Source organism: Homarus americanus, unplaced genomic scaffold, assembly GCF_018991925.1.
Source record: "Homarus americanus isolate GMGI-L3 unplaced genomic scaffold, GMGI_Hamer_2.0 scaffold52806, whole genome shotgun sequence".
Classification (NCBI taxonomy): domain Eukaryota; kingdom Metazoa; phylum Arthropoda; class Malacostraca; order Decapoda; family Nephropidae; genus Homarus; species Homarus americanus.
In genome coordinates, this window is record NW_024720773.1 from 9,513,898 (window position 1) to 9,541,157 (window position 27,260).

Here is a 27,260-nt window from a genome sequence, read left to right on the forward strand (position 1 = left end):
GAGAATAGGTATAAATTAAAATGTCATCACATACGTCATCCATACTGAGCAATGATAAACATTATTCCAGAAAACTCTCCCGTAGTGGCCTTAGTCTCTGTTTACAAATACGGCTGTTTGTTTCTCCACTCCTACCCACCAAGGTACGTTGCAAGGCTTTTAACATTATCTCCTGAGATGTTCGCCATTTTTTACTATTAATTTTATCAAAGTAAGTATATCTGTAAAGGTTATACAGAGATAAAAGGCAAGATGTGTACTTGATGTGAATATCAAGGAAAATTAAAGCAATTGAAGCAGGGGTGAAGGTAACAGCTGCAGACGAATTCCTCTTTATCATATAAGCCAATGAAAACTCGTATACAAGAAAATTTCTTTCTAATTGGTGACCTTTTTGTAAAGAAATCGTCAACAATATCGCTGTATCGAACAAACACCGTTACTAAAGAATTACACATTTATTGGAATGCTTGGAAATGTTGCCACCACAATTCTATTAATATATTATTTGCTTTCAGGTTCTGAATCTGAGAATCAAAAGAGCACAGAAGCATAAGGATCCTCGCCCAAGCGACACGTTGCATTGCTTTACCTAAGTGCCATATTTCACTGGCTGAAAGAGGGAAAAATTTTCCCAGTATTAATGGCGCTGAGAACCATGGTGCTACCGTGGGTTCGAGTAGCGAGTCAATGGACCAGTCTGAAGAACTGGAGGTACACCTGTCGACGAGTGCCGGGTAACATTCTTACACCTACATTCCTGAACATAAGGACGATGAACTCACAAATTGGGGACAACATGATCTTCAGACAAGTAAGATTATATATTAGTTGTAATGTATTGTTATGGATCATACGTGCCTTTTGAGAACAAAATACAACAGTACATAAGGTGTGGCAGTAGATACTGATATGCATACAAAGTAGTGTAAACCTACGCATTTACCACAATTTTTACTAATAAAGTGTAATATTACTTTTTGATAATTGCACTCTAAAAAGTGGGTTGTTATCACGGGCAGCATTCATTGGCAGACTCGATATATAGCTTATTCTTTTTACTTTTATCCTCTTCACCACTGATCGGCTCGTTAGCCGCTTGGGCGATCGGTTACGTCTCTGATTACTTTTCCTTTTCTTTTACCCTCTTCACCCAACTCTCACTCCGAAAAAGTTTGCCCTCACAGTTTTCTGGACTTGCGGGCGGCTTCTTCAATCTTGAGCTGTGACCCCTTGTGGGGCGAGCGTCCGCCAGCTCCAAGTATTGACTCTTCAGGCTTCTACGCCCTTAAACTCATGAGACATAAAGGCAAGCATGAACTTAGCATGCTTCCCTGTTGGGCGCTGTAAACGCTTCTGCGCTTCACCTTACACAAGGATGTAGGGGGGTGCCCAATAAATAATAATAATAAAAAATGACACTCGACTGAGTAGTGCCCCTTGTGATGCTTATACACCTCAATTAGGTCACCCTTTGCCCGTCTGTAGTATAAGCCAGGCAAGTTCAGGCGCTTCAATCTCTCAGGGTAGCTGAGGTGCCGAAGGGCAGGTACTAGTCTGGTGGCCCTCCTTTGAACATTTTCAACCAACTGATAGATTCCAGTGTTAATCTGGAATTTTAACTGACACTTGACAACTGGCAGCCGTTAATGATCACATTTTTGGACAATTCCCACTTGGACGATCGTCAGTTTTATGCTTATTAACCTAACCTAACCTATTAATTTAACTAATGTGGTAAATATCGCTTGCATAAAATAAATGATCGTCCAAGTGGGATGACACCGACGTAATTTGTCTTCGGTCAAACCAAGATACTGCATTTTATAATAGCGATAAGAACACTGGTGCTACTTTGTTTCCATAAATTGTCCTTGAAATTGTAAAATATAATCAGACCTAATGAAAACAATTCACACACTTCCGTTGCAGTGGCGAAGAGAAAAGGAGTAAAGTAAATGCAGGTAGCGGTCGTTCTCAGAGAGTCCCCGTGACCTGTGTATATAATGCGCAGGCGCAAACGTTAAGATTATTTTGTCAACACGGTTAGCTCCTGAAAAAAAAATGGAATTGAACCAAACTTTGTGGAGGCGAATACTGTATTATGAACCTGAACACGAAAATGGAAGCGAGGATACACAGAACCTGACCTAACCTCACCAAACTTCTATTTTTCGTGTTCATTGCCTATTTTTTCGTTAACGTTTAAATCCTCTGAAGGTGCCACGTCATGTGTTGTGTTCAAAGTTGCCACGATAATGTAACAGAAACCTGTGTATGGAGTAACGAAGACGTTTATGATGTCTGGATGGAAAAAAAAAAAAATATATATATATATATATATATATATATATATATATATATATATATATATATATATATATATATATATATATATATATATATATATATATATATATATATATATATATATACTGTACAGCGGGCATGCCAACATACAATTTGAAACGCTGGGACAAAATGCTTATACACATGTATAAAATATCATGGAGAATAAAACTTAAATTAATGGTCATTCTTAAATTCTGGCAGTAGTACGAAAGTGTTACCAGATAATTTGATACATTTACAGTACGCAGTAGATCATGTGTATACCATTCCCTGTGGTCGACTGCACTAACCACTACTATTTGACTGCTCACTAAACCATACACCATAATCTACCCCATGGGGTAACGAGGTGCATGCCCAGTACTTGCCAACAGTGAGTAACAGGGACGTGACCGATCGCCCAAGCAGCTAACGAGCCGAACAGTGATGAAGAGGATAAAAGTAAAAGTAAAGTAAAGATACTACTATTTTTGGGACTGTACATTATATGTACAGTACGTATGTGTGCCCAATTGATGTGTATTTTACAATTGTGTTATACATGCTTGTGTGTATGAGAATACGTGTTGCACACGTTTTCATATACGCTCACGAGTATGTGTGCTCATTCGCAAATACAGCAGGTGACATGGGAGGGTTTTCCTACTGGCTTGCTTGTTTATGCTTGCGTGCTTGTTTATGTAAGTGCGTGTATGCTAGCGGTGTTGGTAGGTGCGTCTCTGAGTCCTACGTAGGCTGTGACCTTCGAGCCACCGTCGCTAATAATAGAACGTCCACTGTTGTTTCACTGTCCACTAGTTTTTGGTGTGTATCTGGCGTACTGACAGGCTAAGATAGGGTGAGCGTGATAATACCTCAGTGTGGTGAACCTGGCGGCGCTGTAGGGTATATAGGCGAGAAGACCCACTAGATTTTATTTTCAGAGAGAGATCGCAAGTTGCAGTAGTCAAGGTTCTTATTTAAGCTTATTGGGAGTGAGTGTATAAAGCTTTGTTTTGGTATAACTAGTTAGCTATGCTAGTGAGGGTTGTGTGTATTGGTGGGCATTGTGTGCGTTGTAGGTGGGGCGTTGGAAGGTTGTGATGGCGGCTGCATGACGACCCTGACTCGCCCATTCGATATGCGGATTTAATTTCAATTCTTATTAAAAATATATACATAGGTGCATGTATTGATATATAGTTACACTAATATTAAGTTCTCAACACATGGATGTATTTCATTCTAAAACCACAATGAAAATAAGTCTTCCGACCTTTTGTGTTAACCTTGGAGTTCTGTTATAAGATTTTGCTAGGTGTTTACTTGTATTGTAATTGTTGTTCACACCCGTACTACATGTTATTATGCATGGGTTGAATTCCCAATAGAATCAATAAAAAATGCAATAACTATTACAATTTAACACGACTAAAGAATTTCCCATTACATTGCACTATTTTTATACTTAAATCACTAGCGCCAGGAGTGTAATTCTGTCGTGTTAAAATTCCGATATACCTACCATTTGAGTAAAATTGACCCTCGGTGTGAAATATTTTGTCGATAACTGGACAGGAATGGGCCCATTGAGGCAGGAGGGATCCAGACTAAACTGGTTGCAGGTAAACGCCTATAAAGGTCAGACAAGACCCCCAGGCTCCTAAGTCTTACGTACCGCGTGAAGAAAACCCACGGTGAGAAAATAATTATTGCAATAGTATCACAGGTCAATATACCCACACCTTGGGTAATGTACACAATGCCGTGACATGACAAACAAACTTTGGTGAAATAATTACTTTTTCCGAGGTGGTTGAGGGTCTGATAGTATTACATAATCCTTGTGGTTAAAAGTTAAGCTATATCATTTTTGTGCCGTTGCCTAGGTGAGCTGCGTACTCACTTCAGTTAGGGAATACAAAAAAAAAAGATACCCTTTGAGACTCCCGACCTTAAGTTTTTCCTCCCTATTCTCAACCTCAACACTGGTGATTATTTTCACGGCCTTGAGGCTGTCACTCATCAGCTTGGGAGAGATATATAATGATAATATTCAAAGTTATGGAAGTGTCGGGTAGCAAGCAGAATTGAGCCCTGGACTTGGTTGAGGTGGGCCACACATCAGGGTCTATTCTTAGTAATGGCCGAGATAAACACTTCAACTCGCTTGGGTGAAGCAAAACAGGTCTTAGGACTATACACTGTATACATATCTTTATTAACGAAAGCATTTACCTTTCGTAACGAGATTATTTGACTTAATAATACTGTCCTTGTGGTGGCTATTAAGTTAATGTATTTACTATATAAAGGATAGTCTCGGCTACAATTACATTTATTTCTGTAAGTTCATACTTTAGTTTAAATCAACCAGTTAGGTACATTCATACGTCTTCATGTACAAGAGTATTCATCCTACGAACCTTTGGGAATCGGGGCTCAGGATTTCTTATGCCGTGATTATATTTCACGCTCTTGTCTCACCACTTTCTCAGATTATTATTATTTTTCTCCACAGGTCGTGGACAATCAAGGCTATTGTTTTTTTTAGTATTGCCATAAGTAAGGAAGCGGAGCGACAAAATAAACTGTTTGAAAATTTTTACGTCGTAAAGAATTCATGGGAGAACTCTTTTTTTTTTGTCGTCAGGTGCGTCAATATTGTGGTGACTGGTGAAATAGAAAATTTACACAGGTTGAAATAAAGCATTTGTAAAAATCTGAAGCTTTTGACTGTAATACCGTAATTAAAATCCCAACTTCTGTAAATTAAGTCAGGTTGTTTAGAACTGGGAAGAAATGTGTGAAATCCCCACGCTGTAGCCTGTCCCTGTAGTGAGACAATGTGGTGCTGGACGCGTGGGCTTCAACTTCAAGGTGGGGCCTCACAAAGGGTCCGGATCCTCAGGAATTCGGACGTTAGATTTTCCCCATAACGGGTGATCGTGTAACTGACTAGCCTAAACGACTGATCCAAAATGACGTCAGAGCTGCCCTGTAACTACCGTACCTCAACAAGATCGGTACGTTGCCTCATTTAAGGGATAAAAATTAACGTGTCGGAGAATTCATACACTGGCGTCCCACTCGAAATAATGAAAGTCGAAATAATTCAAATGAAATCGGAAACAATTAAAAAAAAAGTTCATGACAGCACAATGCATTAGCCCCTCCTAGCTTATTTCGCCTTAAGATTATAACCACCCTAATCTAACCAACCCCCTCCCCCCAAGTATAGTATTAGGGGTGTTTTTAATCATCGGGTGGAATAAGCGGAGAGGACGGGTCTAATCTTCACGTGATCCCTTATCGCTTCAAGGTTGGATTAGAACCTTTTACCTGAGTTAACGCAAGTACAAAAGTTCTTACCTAACCCAATTGTTTCTCTTGGGGGTAATAATAAAACTTCTTATTCTATATACTATTAACTTCCCTTCTTGATGATAATTGTATAATATATCAAACCGTAAAAAAAAAATCCTTTGAGATATATAGTAAATTCCTTATCCAACCTTAAAACCCTCATAAGATAAATACAAAATCCCAAATACAACCCTAAAATATTCATAAATTAAAACAAAAAACCACTGAAATCTTGAAACCCTTATCCAGCACTAAAATATATCGGTGTAATAAATAAATAAATAAATAAATAAAGATGTATTAAACCCCAAGACCAACTCAGGGTAGTACTACATAATACCTCATCTTTACCTCCGCCATGACCCCCTTAGCTGTTAAACATATGGAAGAGTTAGGAGCAAATTCATTACGGACACACACATACATTACAGCCTTGGCCTCCGTTATGCCTCACCACTTACACCCTTCCCTATTGTGTAAGTGGTGAGGGGGAGGAGAGGTGTAACATCTCAACCTATGGACCCTATCAGCTAATATATCTCTCTCTCTCTGGTTACCGAATATCAAATCTACATTGGCCAATTTGCGGATCACTTGAATATTAGACACCCCAGCATATTTCACATGAAGATTAACCCCACCTAACGCCCCCCCCGTAACGTTAAAGTGTGGGTTAATCTTAGGGTAAAATATTCTGGGGTGTCTAATCTTCAGGTTATCATCGACGCTATTGTTATCGAATTCACGACACTCCACAGTCAACGTCCAATCAGGGAGTGTGTCCGATGGGAGTGTATCTGGTGGGATTCTGTCCAGTGATTCTGTCCAAAGTGAGTGTATATTTTGTCCAGAGTGTCTGTGGATTTTGTCCATCTGGTGTAGAAGCCCCGGTTGACTTTCTCGCTTCACATGGCTGGCGTCATTACCTCGAACTCGCCCTACTTGTGCTCTATAGTTTATCTCGTATGTAGAGCGAGACGAGAGAGAGAGAGAGAGAGAGAGAGAGAGAGAGAGTGTGTGTGTGTGTGTGTGTGTGTGTGTGTGTGTGTGTGTGTGTGTGTGTGTGTGTGTGTGTGTGTGTGTGTGTGTGTGTTCATGCTATGTTCTGTACGTGTGTGACTGATGACTGATCGTTCATGTGTATATTTTATTGTGGTAAGGAGAAGGGTGGTGACTCACATGAGTTTATCAACAACATCCCACTTAAGAATCTCGGTCGCCACACTCGGGATCAACGCTACACCCACTTTAACATTCAACACACACTTTCCCTACACTTGAACGACCACCTGGATATTAGCAGCAACCACCCACTGCTTTTATCACCTGAAGATCAACCACCCTCAATCTAATGTTATCTTACCTCCCTCCCCCACAGGTAGCGCTTGGATGTTTTATCAGGTGGAAATAAACTTCGAGGGGTTAGTCTTCAGGGGATCTTATGAGAAATGTCATCTGTAAGTCTAGGCGTGAAGAATGTGGGCGACACGTGAACTGGAGAGGTGAGAAAGCTTCTTATTGGCTTGCTACGACACAAAGATGGTCGGTCAAAAAGTAGAAATTTTCATCCGTTCCCTCCTCAGTCACGGGATAGTTTTCGGAGCATTGTGGTTCCTGGGGGTTGGACACGTCTCATTACTATGATATAAGTTACGGTGTTGTGTGGACCTCTGGGGTAGTTGTCATTGTGAATTATTGTACTCGTCGTAGGTAATGCAAGCTCTACTCTCAGGCCGTATTCTTAGGCATTTCGAGATGCTTGGTGAAGTGAGGAAAGGTTGTATCGTACTGTGAGGCAGAAATCGAAGTTTAAGTGAGACAGATTGTGTAGTTTTCTGAGACATGTAGAGTCGTTATTTACGTCTCATATTCTGTGGTAATCTGAGGCAGGTTACGTGAGAGTATGAGTCATGCACTGTTGGCGGATGACGCGAGTGATAGGTAGGTCATGCATGCAGTTACCCGGGAGTCTTCATAGTCCTCTTCTAACGGTGTCGCTTCAACACGATTATATAGACTGACACTAGCATCTGCACCTTCAGGTTCTCTCAGTAACACACCACAACAACAAAGAACCTCCCTCCTGCCGAGCGTAACGTGAGGTGCCCGAGTTACTCACCCCCAACACACATGCTCACACGTACTCACACATGCTCATACATGCTCACATACACACGCATACTTACACGTACACACATACTCTTACACACACACACACACACACACACATACACACACATGCATACCTGGTCATCTAATCACACATACACATGCAATCCTTTCTCTTTCTCTACTAAATTATATTTAATGCTTATTTTACCAAACTGTATTAATTGGCTCATGTGATGTACAATTGCGTGTGTATGTATGTATGTATGTATGTATGTATGTATGTATGTATGTATGTATGTGTGTGTGTGTGTGTGTGTGTGTGTGTGTGTGTGTGTGTGTATGTGTGCACCCCCAGCACCTGCACGGGTAGTGGTAAGGTGTGTCTCGCGTGTGTTGGGGTTGTCAACAGGTGATCACTGTGCCAGGGGGAGATACGGTCCCTAAGTATTCCTGGCACACCACCAACACACCTGGCTGAGCGACCCCTACATTTACGGGTCCCTCACAGAACCCATTACAAACGTGTTTACCTTCCAAGATACAAACAGGATATATTATACTGTAAGTCTTATCACACATTTTTATGATCTAACATTTTCCCTTACCTTCAAAAATCAAAATAATACACTATTACAATATAAATAAGTATACATATTATATACAAGTTTTTGACGTGCAGTAAAACTTGAGTCCTTGTGTATGACGTGTCGAGAGGGAGAAGTAGCCACCTTTTGTGCAGTACAGCGACGCGAGGCAGAACATTATTCAAGGGTAGGTGGTAGAGTGTGTGTGGGCGTAGCATTAAGTGGATGTGTCGGTGTGGTGGGTAAGTGGAAAAAGAGCCCTGGGTGGAAGCTGAGGCGAGTGTGATAAAAGAAATGATCCGATAAGTTAAACTGGGGAGATTAAAGAAGTTTGGTGGATAACATAAACTTTGCATTCGATTGTACACTAAAATCGCATTCACACAGCGTTCGTAGTTAGTATTTTTGATATCAGTGCCATGTACAGTATGTTCAGGTGTTGCCGTGGTTCTTCCTTCCGTTCACTCCACAATTCACTCCTCGATTATTTACCTGCTGGAGTGGGTGAATTTTCTAGTTACACAGATACTACCAATAGCAGTAGCAGCCACATGCAAACACGGTCAAGGAATTCAGGGCTCCTACACTCACAAGTTTCATAAAATGTTAAACGTGTCTTGTCCTTAAAAATTGCACTTTAAACCCTGTCTAAACTATATGTTAGTGGACAGAGTTAACCCGGGTTTATATAGGCCAGATGGTGTATCAGATTGTGGCTTAAAACCGGTTCTCTGTTTCGTCTCACACCACGTATCAGTTTAACACCCAAACGGAATCCAGTAAACCTTGATGTGGTGTAGCTGTGGTGGTGGTCTGGGTGAAGGGCCGTTCTTTAAAAGCTTTTGAACCATTGCTACATAACGCGAGTCACGGTAGAAATGTTTAAAAAATAATAATAATAAACAAAAAAGTCGAGGTTTTCTCTAATGTTTTTGGTTAGAGAATTAAAATAATTCCATTAAACGAACACTGGACAGGCTGATGAGTTTTTAATTACTGGTGTCTTGTGTAATGCAACATTATGTAATATATAATAAAAAGAAAAGTTGTTATAGACTTGACACGTTAATAACTCAAGAAAAAAAACAGGTTAATCTTTGCACCTCATTATAGTGTCGAGCACTAGACACTAACCAAACAGGCTCCAATCTATAACTTAGCATTTAGGATTGGGTCGTCATAATAGGCCCCGGTTCAAAAGGGTCTCATTCCAATTTGGTAGAGTCAGATGGGGCTCTTTTTTGACTTGCAGCCAACACTACGGCGTCTGACTAGCCATGTACTTCAAAGGGGAGTAAAATGTACGTACAGTAGTCTTGTTTTGAGCAGTGCATTTGTCGCGATCAAATGGCTGTTGTGGACGCGCGGATTATATCGGTGGGTAAATTTTATTACATTAGTATCCATTTATTGGTCGCCGCTGGAGGTTACAATGGTGTTAAAGAGGCCAGTGGGTTGGTGTGTGGTGGTGTTGTCGGGAAGAAGCAGGTTGGGTGGTAAATAAAAAGGTTGCATGTTAGCATTCGTCACTTCACAGCTCGTGACTCCTGCCGGAACTTGCCGCTGATTTTGTCCCGGGCAGGTGGAGGTGAGGGTGGAGTACCCCAGCCCCAGGCACTGTCTGGGACTCTGTGGGGAACCATGGCTCGTACATCACCATTTGTCTGATACGTGAAAACTTCGGCTGTTTGTTTAATGCAAGAATTCTTTCAGTCATGGGTGAAGTTAGGAGCATGACTTTCCTTGGGCAGCAACTGTTGGTTGACCTGTGGTTCACGCCGTCAGCTATAACTCAGAACACCATATATCTTGATCGTCAGGTGTTTATTAACGAAGCGTCTATCATTATTACATATCACAGGTACAAAGTGATAATACCACCAGTCATCTTGCATCAGTAGAGTGTCGGTCCTCTATTAACGGATACACCCACAAACATCATTCTAAACACAGTCATTAAGTAAGTGACTGGACACACGAGGCGGACGAGCTCTTAATGTAAGACGGTCATGAGGGAGAGTCACGAAGGAGAATGGTTGCAGGTTTCTTAAACATGTGATGCGAATAACGTTTTACATCTTCAAATATTTCTGCAGTAAACGTGGCAGAGTACAACAATGAGTCTACACACAAACAGCTGATGTCAGAGGAGACGAGTGGGTTTTCTTGCTTCTTGATGGCAAGGAAATACATTATAAACTGGAACACACTCCATCAAGACTTTGATTCATAGCTTGGAAAATAAAGTACATACTGACTCAATATCAGCAGCTGTATTGTGATGTGCACCATGTGAAAGATGTGAAGGGCCTTTGTGGGTGTAGAGACAGGAGTGGACGGAGGCGGGCACCGCTACACCTCACACGGTGTATCATTATGCACCCCTCCCCCTCTCTCGCCCTCACTCCACCACCACCTCGACATGTACGGTACATTCCTACTGTGGACCTTCATCGTCGGCCAGAAGCATTGTACCTAGATGACTTACAGTGAAATATTATGATCGGTTAACAAATTCCTTTGTATATACCGAGCTTACTGTGATGTGTCCTGCTGCAGCTCACCATAGCCTGATGTGTGGAATGTTACGAGGAATTATGTATGTTATTATATTGGAAAAGGGGTGTGTGTGTGTGGAGGCAATGGTCCCTGGGGGTGGGTGAAGGGTCGACGAACCACCAGTCGGCGACGCACCTATCGCCACTCGACCTGAGGTGATGCCACGCCACACCACCCGGGTTGTCTATATACAGTACAGTGCTATGCTCGGCTCACCGATGGTCTCGTGTCACCTTCGACTTAAGAATTAAACATAAGTGTCCGTGTATTACGAGTAGTGATAGATCATATAATACCTTATTATCATTCGCAAAAACCTTCGTTTGTATACGGATCTGCTAAGCTGGAGAGATTAACCTGAACCTTGAAATCCTCTTACACCATTGGCCAACAGCAAAGTCATGAAGCCAATATAGGAGTCAAACAGGTCAGGGTGGTCATCAGCACAGACCAGTGATGTAAAATGACTCGTGAATCGCGGCGAGCTGGCTGTGAACAGAGATGGAAGGTGAGGGTGTGGAGCTTTGTCTGTAAAGGGAAGCAACTGTAGTTTTAGAAGCAACACGACAAAAATATTTAGCTTTTACTATCTGAAACTCGATTGCGTGTACAAGTGTTATTTAAGAGAATAAAATGTAAATTATGGGATACGTTTTATGACACTTCCGGGAGGAGGAGCGTGACAATGTTATTTTCCAGATTGTGTGACAGCATCTAGTCGCATGTAACTGCACGTGACCAACCCCTCTGTGTGTGTGTGTGTGTGTGACATTTTCTTCATACCCTTTACCCCGCTTTTCTCTCCCCCTCCTCCACGTCACTAGGTCCTCACATTGATGGCGTGACACCCTGGCGTGACCATCTGACTCCACCAGTCCAGATTGCTCAACCCTTCTGATTTCCCTCTTGAGACACAAGTTTTATTCTCCCCACTACATCATACTTTCTTTATTCTCCCTCATATCTCCTTTATTCTCCCTACTACGTCATGACTCCCTACTACGTTATGACTCTCCCTATGTACGTCACAGCTCTTCTCCCTTATCCTATATCTCATAGCTCCCTTAGTATTCCTGCCTGGTGACGTATTGTTACCTCTCTCTCTCGCTTATACAATTAAAATATCTCTTACTGCCATATCAAAAACGGAAATATTAACATCAAGTCTATCACCATTGTCCTGTCTGTCTGTCCCCCTTTTTTTCACTGCAGGGGAACGGTTTTACTCAACCTTTTGGTCATGGTCAGGAAACAGGTCTACTTGTACACTCCAGCTGACTACCGGGTGTGTGTGTGTGAGCGGAGAGGAGAGGGGGGAGCATGTCACTTTTATAGGCAATATCAACCTTGTGTACTGACTTCCTTAATATTGTAATGACTTGTAACGTGAAATATTCCCTCAAATGTGTTATATGATATTACCTTACAAATAATTACAACCTCAAATATAACACTGGTGAAATGTTAATAAGTTGCCAAGTTAGATATGCAGTCGAACAGTTAATTACATATCAGACTGGTACAATATTACAGTTAAGGGGAGGGTTGTATTGCATTAACAGTTAGTACAAGAAAGGGAAATGTTGTACTTGACCTAATTGTCGTGTTTCTGAACCGAGTAATGGTTAAAAAAATATACCTACATTATTTTGCCATGTTAGGGTTGACTCATGTAAATTAACAATGGTGTAAATCTCACAAAATCAACATCAGTGATTAAAACAAAGAACTTATAAATACCGTCCTGGTCGACCCTTATTGATCGTGCCGGACCTCCAGAGATGAGTCAGTCGGTCGGTGGCGTTGAAGGTCGCCTGACGAGATTTCCCCTAAATGCGATAAGTTAATGTGTTAATTCAGTCACGAAGAATAATCAACTGTATTTATACGTTTTGTTTGTTCGGATAATTGTTTCAAATGAGCATTTTCCGGTTAAACTGTTGATGGTGTGACGGTTGACAAGAACGTCTTTTTTTTTAATGTAGACAAAGGTGAGCGAAGGTTCAAATCTGGAAGTAAGCGGAGAGGTGTTACGAACATTAACCGCTGTCTGCTGGTGGTTTATGTCAAGGAAACATATTTTATCGGTGTAATAACAAACAAAATAACTGACAATAAAAACTGGTTGACGGCGTTCGTGAGTCAGAGTTAGGTAAGAACGTGTACTTATCATTACCGTGATGTTAAGCAGAGGGAAAAATAATTTGTAAGCATCATGTGTTCTGCCCTCGTGTGAAGGACTAACATGAGGTAATCAGTTGAAGGTTGAAGCGGGAAATCCGTAGTCGAGGAAGTCTGTGTGGCAACGAGATTTACAGAGGCTCAGAGGCCAGTCTTAACACGCGATATCTGTACAACTCTGAGGAAATTTGCGATGGATAGCTATCGTAAATTTTTGCTGGAAATTTCGTGAACGTAGAGAATCTTTTAAGCTTTACCTGATGTGTGGAAAGTTGACGTCAGTGGCTGGTCGTGGTAGGTTAGGAATAGGTTATTTTACCACAAATATACAGCTGTGATGCCTACTGTGTTGTAATACTGTACTTTTGTTTACTAATTTTGTGTTGAAGTTGTTTCTCTCTTATTACTACCTCTCCTCCCCCCCAACTCTTTTATCCTCTGCCCGGTGTTCTGATACTTGTGGGTAACGACTAATTGATATAGATATTCTAGGAATGTTGATAGATGTTCGTCGTACAAATATCAACACCGGCCTCCACTAATCTCTTTGTCACTGACTGGACGACACAAAAGACGGTCAATACTACTGGATACTGATGTCCCTTAACTGGACAGCAATAGTTAGTGGGCGGACCAATTTCCTAAACAATGTTACCAATTTCCTGAACAATGTATAAGTGGGAAAAAACGTTCAAATTCTCATATCCATTTTTGCTTTCGTTGTTTGCGCTGTTTACTATTGTTTAATCTTTACTGATCTTGTATTAATATATATACTGTATAAAATTCTTAAATCCTGTGCATTAAATAAACACACGACCCTGGAAACTGAAGGTGACAACAGAATACAGGAAGTCATAGTAATGTTCTTAAAGTTAAGGCCACTGCACTGGAACCTGGGTGGCGACGTGAGCAAAACTGTATGATTCCCTTACGTTATTTTAGGTTAAGTTAATAGGATATACTGTACACTTTTTATAGGTTAGCTTAATAGGGTACACTTTTTAGGTTAGCTTAATACTGTACACTTTTAGGTTAACTTATTAGGGGTACACTTTTTTGGGTTAGCTTAATAGGGTACACTTTACACTTTTTAGTTTAGCTTAACAGGATACACTGAACTTATAATGATGATAACTCCCTTAGCCAACCAAACCCAAGGAAACACCTCTGATCACAACGTACAGGAAGTAATATTGTTTATGTACTAAAAAAAAATAAGTGACACGAAATTAGCAACATGGTTTGGGTGCCGCATGACACATCAAGGTCTCATCATTTTTTTTTTTTATGGTATGTATGCTGGTGACAAACTGACAACTGTAGACAGGTTTCAAGATTTTTTTTTCAGTTGTAATTCGTTTGATGTACTGTCCAAGCACATTAGTTTTCCTCAGATCTGTACATCATGGTAGGGCTTGTGTACACCTAGGCCCGTACATTCCACCAAATATCAAAAGTGTAAATACTCCATCGCAGCATTGGTTAACTGACGAGCAAGGTTCACAAGTTCCTACTGACGAACGAGATTCACAAGTCCTACCATAACACAACACAGGAGAACGTGACTTAAGGTATCGGTCTATTGTAATTTAAGAGCTACCTTGGCCTTCAACTGAGTTAATTAAACGTAAATTTTGAACCTTAAGAGCCTGTGTTGGTGTTGTGGTTTTAGTACCGTATGTCAAGGTACACATGGTAGGGCGGTTATGGTAGGACGACTGTAATGAACGGTTACTACACCTTCGATAGCTGAGATGTTAGAGCGGTGGACTGAGGTGCTGAGTTACACAAACTTACCTGCACAGTGACGGCGATGTAGCTACAGTAGTGTCAGTAGCTTTCGTTTTCTGCGAAATTGACGAGCTTATAAATTTATAGTACCACTTTTCAAGGTAAACCTTTTTTTTTCAAGGGTGGAGGTACTTAACTACCACTACCTCTGTGACAGCTATCTGGACCCCCTTGGTGACACCCCTTATCTTGCAGCATCCTGTTATTTACAAAACTCGGAGAAAGTTTGTGGAAAGTGGCATGTAGGAGACAGAAACTTTTTTAGGACGCACCCTTATTATGAGACCAAATGCCTTATTGTTATGTAGCTTTGGTAGATGAGCATACGGAAGAAGAAAGGGGTCTTTGTTTGACAAAATAATGTGTGTGATGCAACGCAGCCATGAGCCCCGGAGTGAGACTGAGGTAACAAGGCACCTTCACCCCAGAGTTATTGTGGCGTGAAGACCATACACTAAACCACTCCATATAGCGAGTGTCACACTCCCTCTCCCTCTTAACAGCAGGTGTTGACTGGAGGAAAATTTATGAATCTAAATCACCAGTAGAAACTTTAATGTGTTGTTGACATAAAAATACATCTAATGTTGAGGTAAAGGGGTTTGTAACGGGGCAGGGGGGGGGGGGTGAAGTGCCAAACAGGCTACTGGGGCGGTGAAGGTCGCAGTATTCAATCTTTCCGGGTACTTAGGGTGGGTGGTGGGGTGTCCCTGACGTAACTAGCGCGGCGCCCCACTGCAACGAAACAACAGTGATCTCTGCGTCACTGTAGCGCGAACTGCTGAGTCTTGCTGATCACTATTAAATCCCTTCATGAATCATTGACGTCTCATCATGGCAACACGACACAGGAGATAGGTGTGTCAGTATAGTTGACATCGCATTATGAACTTATCAGATTCAATTCGTTTTCGAAACGTTATGTCCGGGAGTGGAAGAACGTCAGTGAGATGTGGAGAGAAAATGTAGGTTAAACGCACCACCGTGAGATTATGATGTCACCACCACGACTCCATTGTTTGGCTACCTACCGTACTGTCGTAACACCTCTGAAGTCTGGTAACCTTAGTCAAGGAAGGACAGTGAATGAAGCCAAATACGGTACTGAATATTTACCTAGAACCCGTTAGGTGGGTGGTGAGGTGAGGGAGGTGTCCTGCCCCTAGGACAACGGGGGGTGGGGATAACAGGGATACTCGTGCACTTCCTTGTTCTTGACGGCTTTTGTTCATCTTTGTTCACACACCACACATCAACAATGAACAACTAGTAGCGAAAATTTAAATTTCTGATAATTCACACAAGATGAACGTATCTCACTCACCTGTTTTGTAAGGGATGTTTCACCCTTAGGAGTCGTTACTGTGTCAGGCTTTTCCAGTTGAGTATGTGCGACTGTGAATCCTAGTTCTTTGCCATTACGGTAAAGTATCCAGCCGTGAGACACTACTCAGCCTGGGTTCGAAAGTAAGAGCGAGACGCGATGAGCAAGCCAACCACCAGCCAGCACGCGCCGCAGCCACTATCCACCACGCGTTACACTGTTGACACCCGCCGCCACACTGATTCGTCGTTGCTGCTGTTACCCCGCCCCGCGCCACCAGCTGATGATGCCAGGTGAACGGCTCGGGGCGGGCGGGGGTGTGTGTGAGGGGGGGGGGTGTTACAGAGTTAAGGGGCGACAGGATGAAGAGTCGCTGTTAGGTTAAGGGATGCAGTAAGGGGAATTAGGGGTGTGAGCTAGAGGGAAGGGAGAGGGCTATAGACAGGTGATGAAAATTAAGTGTAATGGTGATGTAGGTTTAGGTGAGTGGTCGGTGGTGTGATCGAGAGTGAGTTAACTGGGGTGGGGGAAAGGGTGGAGGTCGTGTGGCAGGAAGTGGGCAGACAGGTGACGTGACATACAACTTGCTGTAAAAGTCTTAATGTTAAATTATATGGACCCAGGGTCGCGTGGTAGCCCAGTGTTGTTGTCATTATTGCTCTTGTAATTACTAGACTGATTATAGTGTGTGTGTGTTTGTGTTTCCAGACTGGCATATCACGAGCTACGCAAAGTTCATCATAATTATCTAAAGTTATTATATAAGTTTACATTATAATGACAGTACATATTATCAGGTTCATACAAATTTGTTGTCACCTCAACTCTATCGTGGAATACAATAGAGTTTTCTGGCAAGTATTAGCAACTACCACAGTGATTCACCCTGTGGACTGTGGTTGGGGGGTCATTGTGGGCTAGGATCGCTTTGTTTGTGTCCTCCTGCATGAACACGATTGAGCAAGATGAGCGTAGTGTGTGGGTAGTAAGAGACCCGTCCTACCTCTCCTAGCTCCACTGCCGCCTCCCACTCACTTTCCTATACCTCCACCTCGAACATCATCCGCACCTCTGAGACTTGAAGTGCGAGGTCTATGGTTGTTGTCGGGAGAATACTGCATGTTATCCTGTGAAGTGACTGTGCTTGTATTGATGTAATTTAGGAAAGGTTCGCCAATATTATCAGTTAATATTTTCCGGATATGTGTGTGTGGTAGCCAGAGCTCACAGGAGATGAGTGTAGGTGTCCTTGGCTGAGTGGTTGTACAGTATCATGTCTTTGTTACCAGCTATACTCTCTCTCTCTCTCTCTCTCTCTCTCTCTCTCTCTCTCTCTCTCTCTCTCTCTCTCTCTCTCTCTCTCTCACATTGAGGGAGAGAGAGGATGGTGAGGAGTGTTTAGAAATTTCGGGGGAAGGCAGATTTCTTCCTCGAGATCTGTGTTAGGTCAGCCATACCTTTAGTTTGTACTAGGTCATACAAGGTCAAGGTGTTGCTGGGTATTTATATCGTGTTGTAGGATCAAGTCCCACGTAATGTAACGTAACCTAAACCAGCTCAACCCAATCTTAGCCTAACTAAACGTAGCTTAGCTTAGTGGGATTTGAAATGCTCTTTACAGTTTTACCTTGTGAGTGTGCAGGAGGTGGAGAGTTAGGAGTCACTGGTAAAGGTTCTTTTGTGAGGACAAGAACACTGACAGTCAACATGGCGTAGGAGAGGCACCGTGGGAGAAGGGGAGGTTTCGTGACAGAGACCGTGGGACAGGAAGGGTGGGAGGGAGGGAGGGAGGGAGGGAGGGAGTGTTAGCTGCCCTAGGACACACACACAATGATAATGACTGCTGGGAATCGATTAGGGTGTCCCAGGTCTCTATCCACACCTCGTCACCTTCCGGATTCCCAGTTTAGGTTTAAAGAATTTTGAATGAATCTCGTTGTTTGAGTCTTGGCGCAATTTTGACGCACTATTGACCTTCTAGTTGGTGATACAGTTCAGGGGAGTCTGGTGGGTTTCCCGGTATCCAGTTATGAAGGAATATTTTAGCGTGTGGATCTCAGTACCAGGGATCAGATAACGATCTCTGGGTTTTAATGACGTAATTACGAATGTGGGGGACACCAGCAGTAATAACGCCGTCAGTAATCAGTCTGTGTGTATGTATGTCTGTAGATAGTCTGGTGTATTAGATCAGGGTACTGTAGTAGTGAGGAATGAGGTATATCAGTTTGGTGGTGGGAGTCACGAGTTATGGCCGTCCCTCTGTGTACCGCCTCCATCACTCCTCTGCCTGCCCTGCCCTGCACCACCCCACCCACCCCAATACACCTCTGCCCTGTCCCACCCCACCCTACGCCGTACCTTTTTATTGACAGATTATTAACTTAACGAAGCTTAAATTAAAACTATAAATATAATACCAATTAAATACATGTAGTTAGTGTAGTCTTAGACAATGACGTATTTGTATATTCCTTTAGTAAGTAGAGGTAAAGATGGTGGATGATTCATAGTCATGTGGGTAATGTCTCAGAGTGCCTTCACTAGACCATGTACGATGTACCTCATGAAATTCTTAATAGTGAAGGAGAATGGATGACGTCTACAGTTAACGTTCATGGGACTGTTCAGCTGTCCGAGTTTATTAATTTTCCTCAAATAGTTTTAATAGATTTTTTTTATTAAGAAACCTTTCCGAATAGTTTATTATTAACTTTTCTACTGGATTAAATTACCCTTAAGTCATTAATTTGCTTTTTATCTTCGACTTATTTAAAACATGTCTACAGTGTATTGTGATAGCATTAGTGAGCTTTAGAATGTCTTTTGTGATAAAGCGAGTGAACTTTAAGATACAGTGGCGCCAAATATTGTTGGCTAAAACAGGAAATATGTCTTGAACACACCGTGGGGACACATTATTTACGTAAGTGGCGGTTAACCTCCGTTATCCTTATGAGGGCAGGAGTGTGAAGTCGCTCGCGACCTTGTGAGACGACCCAGCCAGACCATCAACATTCTCCACTCGCTACCACACTACACTGCATCAAAGACTACGAGGACTGCATGCACCTCACACCTCTTCTCTCTCTTGGATTCCTCTTTAAAGTAGTACCTCACATGTAGCATAAATTCGTAAAACTTTCATAAATCGTCCACATTAGCTTCATTAATTTTCATCTATACGAAGAAAAAAGCGAATTAACTGCAGACTTTAGATCAATACGAGTGAGGGTTGTGTATCAAGGTTGCTCCCCTCCCCTCCTCCCTGTCCGAGACGGACCACAACAATAACAAGAGCACGTGGTTCGCTGGCGGTGTGGTGTGCAATCACCTGTGACTCCCCACGCCCTTGCGATGGACGGCGTGGGGCACCTGCCGGAATTATCTTATATGGTAATTGTCAAGGCTCATGCTATTGTAATTTAGTGGTGTATTGGGGCCATATTAACATAGTAACAACGTGTTTTGGCAACCATTACGCACACTTCTATAAATTTGCTGTTAATAAACGGTGATATGTAATGTACTGTAGTCTTCCCACAACAAAAAAGAATTATATTTTATAATGTTATTTTTTGGTGTGTATTTAATTTAACAAAGTTATAAATGTTGGATATATTTGTTATTTGAATAGTTTCTGCGTAGTTATTAAATGACGTCGCTTGCCAGTAGGACGCCTCCCATCCTATGTAAATACAAAAGGCGCCTTAATGCTAAAAAAAAATCCGCTCCTCCCCTCTAAAAAGACAGACTTATTTAAAGATTATCGCCAGTGTGTTAATTCTTTAATCCCAGTGCGATAAAGCTAAATCTTTTTCCCCCCACAGCCACAAAAAGGGAAAACAGAGGTGTGTGGATAAGAGACCCATTCCCGTTACACCAAAAGTATCCTCTTAAGGAATCACAATACACACCCACAAGACAAAACAAAATAATCATAGTAATGCTGATAATTTTCCCCTGAGACCCCTCTTAACTGGGACACGGAGTCTGTATTGAATACTCTAATGGCTTCATAACATTTGCTCGACATCCTTGGCGTTTGTGTGGTATTTAATCCCTTGGTATATTGCATTAAATTGAGGAAAATGTAATATTAAATTACAGCTAATTGAATGGCTAGTGTTGGGTGTTGATTACTGAAAGGCATTATTACAAATCCTTAACCATGGCTTTGATTAGGTTCGGCCGTATGATATAAGAAGTTCCAGTAAAGACAACTTGTATGTACTTCATTAATTCCGGAGATATGCAAATAATCAAGTTGTATTTTACGTCATTTCGTTAAGATACTGATTATGAAAACATGACTTGTGTAAACGGCGCCGTGTATGTAACCGGTTGTCTGGAAGTGGATCCGTCCTCGTGGGGTCCATTCCTAACTAGCTTGTTGACTAGGTTAGGTTACAGTTAGATGAAGGGTTATTAGGAGATGAGGTCCATGTTACCTGGAACCTGAATCTACTATAGTACTGTACAACACTTAGAAGCTATTCAGTCCTTATAAAGTAGATACAACAGTGACGACAGAGTTGTAAAGGCTATAGCAGAGCTTTACTCATGTGATTTAATGAACTAATCGGCTCGTCTCGGTGCTGTATCGTTGATCTGAGTCTCAGTAACAGTAATTGAGGGGAGCAGGCGAATTTATGGGGTGTGGGTGAGGCAGAGCTTGGTGGTGCCCTGGGGGGTGGCACGTGACCACGTTGGGGGAGACGGGTGTTTGCGGGGGTTGGAGCGCGTCCCATGCCAATCTTTAAATCTCGCACCGTGACCACTGCCCACCCCACAGACAGAAAAAGTGTCATTATACTGAAGCGATTAGGGGAGAAAAAACTAGTGTATTATTGTTACTGTAAACTGTAGAATTTCAATTAGATCTGGGGTTTTGGACCGCACGAGCAAGTTCACGTACTATACAGTAGAAGCCTTATAAGAAATCTGGTCATGTAAAGGTCAATGAAAATGGAATTCCGATTGTTTGAAAACTCCGTGTAATACACTGTAAAAGTTACCCTTGGTAGATTTTACTTTTACATTACAAGTACTGCTGCCATATGGCATCAAAAAAATTATGACCAAGTCCCAGGTTGCTGGACAAACTTTCTGCCTCATTTCCACACAATTGTAGGTCTCAATAATATTGTTTCTCATTGACAATACACATACATTATCGTTTCTCACTCTTGGTCTTTTTTTTTCTCTCCCTCTTTTGTGTTCATTATTGTTATTAATATTATTACAGTATTATTATTTTTTTACTTATTTTTATTTTTCGCCCCCCATGCCCCAATGTGGGTCTGTGACCTGTGCCTGGGTGGGCTAATCTCCGTTTAAAAAAAAAAAAAAAATATATATATATATATATATATATATATATATATATATATATATATATATATATATATATATATATATATATATATATATATATATATATATATATATATATATATATATATATATATATATATATATATATATATATACTGTATACAGTATATAAATAATAATAATAAAATAACAGTTTCAGAACACCATTGCAATTTTTTGCTCCATTTGTGTTTTTGTAAATATAAATTTAAAAATTAACAATCTTTTTTTTTCTTTAGATCATTTTACAATGTACAATACAATAAATGAATATTGACTGGTAAACTTTATGTCCACAGCTGTTTGACCGTGAGAGCTGCACGTACACATACCTTCTGGCTGATGCCAACACAAAGGATGCTGTCCTTATTGACCCTGTCATTGAGCTGGCTGAGAGAGATGCACACTTAGTCAGTGACTTAGGATTAAACCTGAAATATGTCAGTGAGTTCACTTGTGTTAGTATTAACGTTATGGGCATGCCTTTATATTGTGATGCATCCCTTTGTATTGTGGTGCAATGATAATCACACGATGCACTGGGAATTTATATTTTCTGGTCTCAGCCTAGAAGCCCTACCACAGGAAAAATCACCACCAATCATCACAGGTTTCCCAGACTCTGGTTTTCTCATGTACTAACACTGGTTAGACCAGTCACCCAAATGGCTAGTAAACTGATTTGGTGAAAATTAAGAAAAATATATGCTAAAATGTTATCATGTAAACTTTGAATCCGTTATAAGACATTAATTACAGTATACTGTACAATACTAATTCTTTGTATCTCTTGACAGTGAACACTCATGTCCATGCTGATCACATCACTGGTACAGGCCTGCTAAAGAAACTTGTACCTGGCTGTCAGTCCCTCATAGCTAAGGTAATGAATAATCATAAGGGCACGTGGCAATGTATCATCTCAGTAGACTTTAACCCCTTGTGGATGTGGTAAGCCAAATAAAATATGAAAAGTGGCATCCCCATAGTGAAGGGGGTTAACTTCAGTTCTTTTATGTACAGTACTTAATCATAATTTAATGAAGATGGCTACCTTAATGTAACTGAAAGTAATGGATGAATGCATTAGTCTTAATCCCGAGAAAACCTGCAATGTTCAGTAGGGCCACATCGGACAATACCCATCTCACATCTGACTTGAATGGGAATCCGACGCAAGCTGCAGTAGTGAGACAAGCATTCTAATGCTATGCCACTGACGTCCCATATACAGTAATGTACAATTGACTGCTGTGTACAGTATATTAAACACTGAACTTATAAATTCATTTGAATTTATGGAGTTGGACTTTTTCTAACTCTTATAGTAGACTTCTACACATCTCCATGCTCAGATTCTTTACACACATTCTACTCTCTTGATATATGTAAATGTTTAGTGATGATTTATGTTTAAAGTAGGAAATAATACCTAGTTTGATTACATAGATGGCTTAAATGTTAAGACTTGCTTAGAAGAGAAAACAACATTAACCAAACTGATATATGATGGACAGCTGCACATAAATGATAGAAAGCTCTTCCATTTTGTTCAACTATACATTTCTTTGAGGGTATGAATAAATTTTATGTAAAGGCCATTTTAATGTAGTGTAGCGTACTGTATGTGGCCAGTTGTCAATTCTCTTTGGTTGTCTATTATCTCTTTGTATGGGCTCACAAACATACATACATGTAGATATCTCACACTCAGGAATGAGGTAGAATAGAAACTCACAATGCATTTTCTGTATATATATTGTTGTACAGTGCAGTGCTAAGGAGTTACTAGGTGATGAGTAGTTTGCTCAGAGGTCCTGTTGGGCGAGGAGCTTTCTGAGGGAGATGGTTGGTGAGGTGCTGTAGAGAGGTCTTGCTGGTCCAGTAGGTCAGAGTAGAATCGTCTCCCTGGCCAGCCACGCCCGTATTTATACAATTCTGCCAGCTCAGAACTCGAGGTGAGAGTAGCGCCAGAGCTAATCACGGAGGAGAACGCGAAAGGTGCCCGGTTCCGTGATCCTGGCATGTCGTGGGAAGCTATGGCCTCTCCTGGAGTTGCTACGTGTGCGTCCGCACTGGGGAGTAGGTCTACCGGCATCGCTGGCTGTACGCTGATTGGCTGGTAGGCGCGCGGCAGGAGCTCAGTCGTCAGTTGTAGGGGAGAGGATCCACTACAGTAGAAAATCTAATTGCAATATAAAAATAACTATTTAAACCCATTTTAAAGACAATTTACAAAAAACAGCCAATTTTGGTTTTATACTGTAGACTGTGGGAGGAATTAATGCTTATGTTGATGCTTCCACAGGTTTCAGGTGCTATAGCAGATGTTCATGTTGAACATGGGGAAACAGTTTCTTTTGGTGATCATGAAATAGAGGTTCGAAATACACCAGGTCACACAAATGGTGCGTAAAACTTTTGTTGATGTCTTAATTTGTTTTCATTTTCTGTTGCTTCATTCAGAGATACAATATTTGTTAAAAAGAATTTGAAATGAGATTAAAATTAATATATTTAAAAGTTTGGCTTTTCCCCAGGTTGTGTAACTTATGTGAGTCATGATAAGAAATTTGCGTTCACTGGTGATGCCTTGCTGATACGTGGGTGTGGAAGGACAGACTTCCAGGAAGGATCTTCAGACACCCTGTATGAGTCTGTGCACTCTCAGATCTTAAGTCTCCCTGATGACTATTTACTCTATCCAGCTCATGATTATAAAGGTAAACTTTTGATAGGTTTATATACTGTACAATGCATTTACAGTGTATTTGTGAAGATAAATATACTTGTTAATTTTTTTTTTTACTGGTGGGTACAGTGGATATCTTTCTTGGATTTCCCTCTGCAACTTGATGGAGAGATATGTATAAAACCTTCTCTTGATGTTTTAGTCATTGAATATATTTGGAAGTCACAGTTAAAATATTTGTTGAAATAAAATTTTTGCCCTTTGCAATGAGAAATGAGCCAATGGAAAAAACTGTACTTAGATTTTCTCCCTAGTGAAACATGAGAGAATTTCTCACTGGTTCACATAAGCTTCATTAAAATATGTACTGAAATGGTCTTAAAATCATATTTGACTCTACTGTACCTAGAAGTACTGTTTTCTCCTTTTCTTTAGTTAAAAAGATAAAAAATATGTATGTACACAAGTTTGAGAATTTAGATTCGGCTCTATATGTGAGATACCTTAGCCAATCATAGGCGTCTTATGTAGGCACATGAGAGTACATTAGTAGCTAATTACAACAGACGAGCACTCTGAGCCAGCGACCTAACTTCTCTATGCAGCTAGCCCACCCACATGCTGTACAGTACTCGGTATATAATGCAATCTCTCGGAAGTTCATTTGAATGCCTAGAACAGAAAGATGATTTTTGGAATTTCTCGGAATTTCATTTTTATTTTCCTGGTACTGTACTGAAATACAGGTACATGGACACTGTACGTATTCTAAATTTTTTGTAGGTCAGACTGTAACAACTGTAGCTGAAGAGAAAGAATTTAATCCAAGGCTGACTAAACCCAAAGAAGAATTTATTGAGATCATGAACAAGTTAGGTTTGCCGTACCCCAAGAAAATTGGTAAGTGCAAAAAATTGCATTTTGTAATTAAAATAAGTAAAAGTACAGTATTTGGTCTCTGTAAGTATTTTATCTACAGTACAGTACTGTCCTCAGTTCCAAAAATGAATCCTTGAAAGATTAAAAACTTTCCTTTATAATTTTCTTTTTAAAAATGCAATAAATTCTTACTTAACCCAATCTTAATACAGTATTTTGAATTTCTCCATCATGAAACATTATAATACCTAACATTTTCTGCCTTCAGATGTGTCCCTGCCAGCTAATAAGGTGTGTGGACTTTATAATTTACCCGATGACCTCGCTGCAAAGTTGCAAGATGAATAATTACAATGATGAGAATAACCTCATAGTTGGACATCAACATTTATGCATTGCATTCAGTTTGTGAAATGACCACTGTTTAAAAAAATTACCATGAAAATAATTGCAAAACCAGTTACATGTACTTGTACTGTACTGTACTGGTGTACAGTACAGTACAGCATATTAGCTAACACAAAACAACTAAATCCATCCTGACATAATCAGAATTACTCCAGGATTGTTTGCAGTTCTTTTTTTTTTTTTGGTATTTTACAAACATTGGTCATCAGGTACTCATCAGATGGAAATCTTTATAATAGATACCCAGTAATAAATAACATAGCACTATTTGTAACACATATAATATACTTAGCACACTCACAACAACTTGGCACTAATAAAACCCTTTGTATGGAGCTTCCAATTTTCAGAGGTGAACAAATACAGGTAAGCTATACAGTACAGTATACAGTACTGTAAGTGTGGTGGGAAAAATAATACTGTACTCTTAAATGAGCATGTGATAAAGTTTGCTTCTACAATCAATTGGAGATTATATTTTTATTTCTTTGGATCTAATTTTATAAGGGACATGATATAATAAACTTGTTAAATTGCATTTTGGCTTCTTGTTTACTGTACAGTACTCCTATATATGGTAGCAGTTTGATTATTTGTTAGCACATATGGGGCTCTGACCTTGCCGTGTTATCCCAATTCCGACTTATCGCGGCGCTTCTCCCCCTCCCCCAAAAATACAACAATAAAAAATTATCGACCCATATATGTGTACGTACAGTACATGTAAATGTACACATACAGTATATGTAAAAATTAACACTTACCAGCACTGCAGGCAAAGAATGAAGCATCATAGTAGGTGACACAAAGGCATGGTAGGTGACACAAAGGCATGGTAGGTGACAAAGAGACATGGTAGGTGACACAGATGCATGGTAGTGATGCAGGTGGCCAGATATGCCGAAATTTTCCCAGATAATTTTATATATCTCTGAATTTCCTGAGTTATATTAATACATTTTGAGACCATATCCATGCTGAGTTATGTGAAATTCTGAGTTATCAATTGCTGAGTTATCAAGGGTTTACTTTACTGTACTGTTTTCCTGTTAATGTAGCTTATTCTTAGCATTTACATATAACACCACATTTCAAAGGCCTCCAACCTTTCTGATGTCTACTGAAAACGTCCTCGCTTCTGACCCATACATCAGTCCTTGCCATATAAAGCCTTTCAGCAGCCCTTTTCTTAAATTGAAATTAATATTCCTTTTCATTAGGTCTTTTGGATTATTATACAGTATGTTGTTTGTCCTTGCCCTATTCTTGTTTTGATTTCTTCTGTACATCTACCATTACAGCTAATGTTACTTCCCAAAAACACAAAATGTTCCACTTGTTTCAGTTCTTTGTAGTATATACTAAAAAATACAGTTGTAATGGCCCCTGTCTCATCAACAGAAGTATTATATAAATGGGTTCTTTACATTTGATTTATATTCTAATTCACCCCCTGTAACTTTCCACTGGCTATGAGTTGTCATGCTCATATCATGTGAATGGTAGCTCCCTTGGGGTGCGGCCCATTTGACTACATGTCAGCACATGGGTCAGCTCGGTTAAGCTGGCACCCACGGGCAGTCACACTCGTATTCTTACATCGAACGGACGTGATTAAACGGTCTATTTACATAGCCGCCGTCCTCTCCCTTCA

At 40.6% G+C, this 27,260-nt stretch overlaps 2 protein-coding genes across 2 annotated transcripts in view; one reads left to right on the top strand and one right to left on the bottom strand.

Moving 5' to 3' along the window:
* Positions 1-16,483, bottom strand: part of LOC121861049 (tubulin-specific chaperone cofactor E-like protein) — a 32,380-nt gene extending 15,897 nt beyond the window's left edge. The window contains exon 1 of the mRNA XM_042358554.1: positions 16,252-16,483. The gene's annotated coding sequence lies outside the window, so the exon portion shown is untranslated. The remainder of the gene's footprint in view (positions 1-16,251) is intronic.
* On the top strand, positions 25-26,144 carry LOC121861050 (persulfide dioxygenase ETHE1, mitochondrial-like). The gene is made up of 8 exons (XM_042358557.1): positions 25-143; positions 519-814; positions 21,927-22,071; positions 22,425-22,510; positions 23,936-24,035; positions 24,168-24,350; positions 25,103-25,219; positions 25,467-26,144. Exons 2-8 carry the CDS (start codon positions 644-646, stop codon positions 25,544-25,546), a joined length of 882 nt encoding a protein of 293 aa, XP_042214491.1. The 5' UTR covers positions 25-143; positions 519-643; the 3' UTR covers positions 25,547-26,144.
* Positions 26,145-27,260: the final 1,116 nt, after the last annotated feature.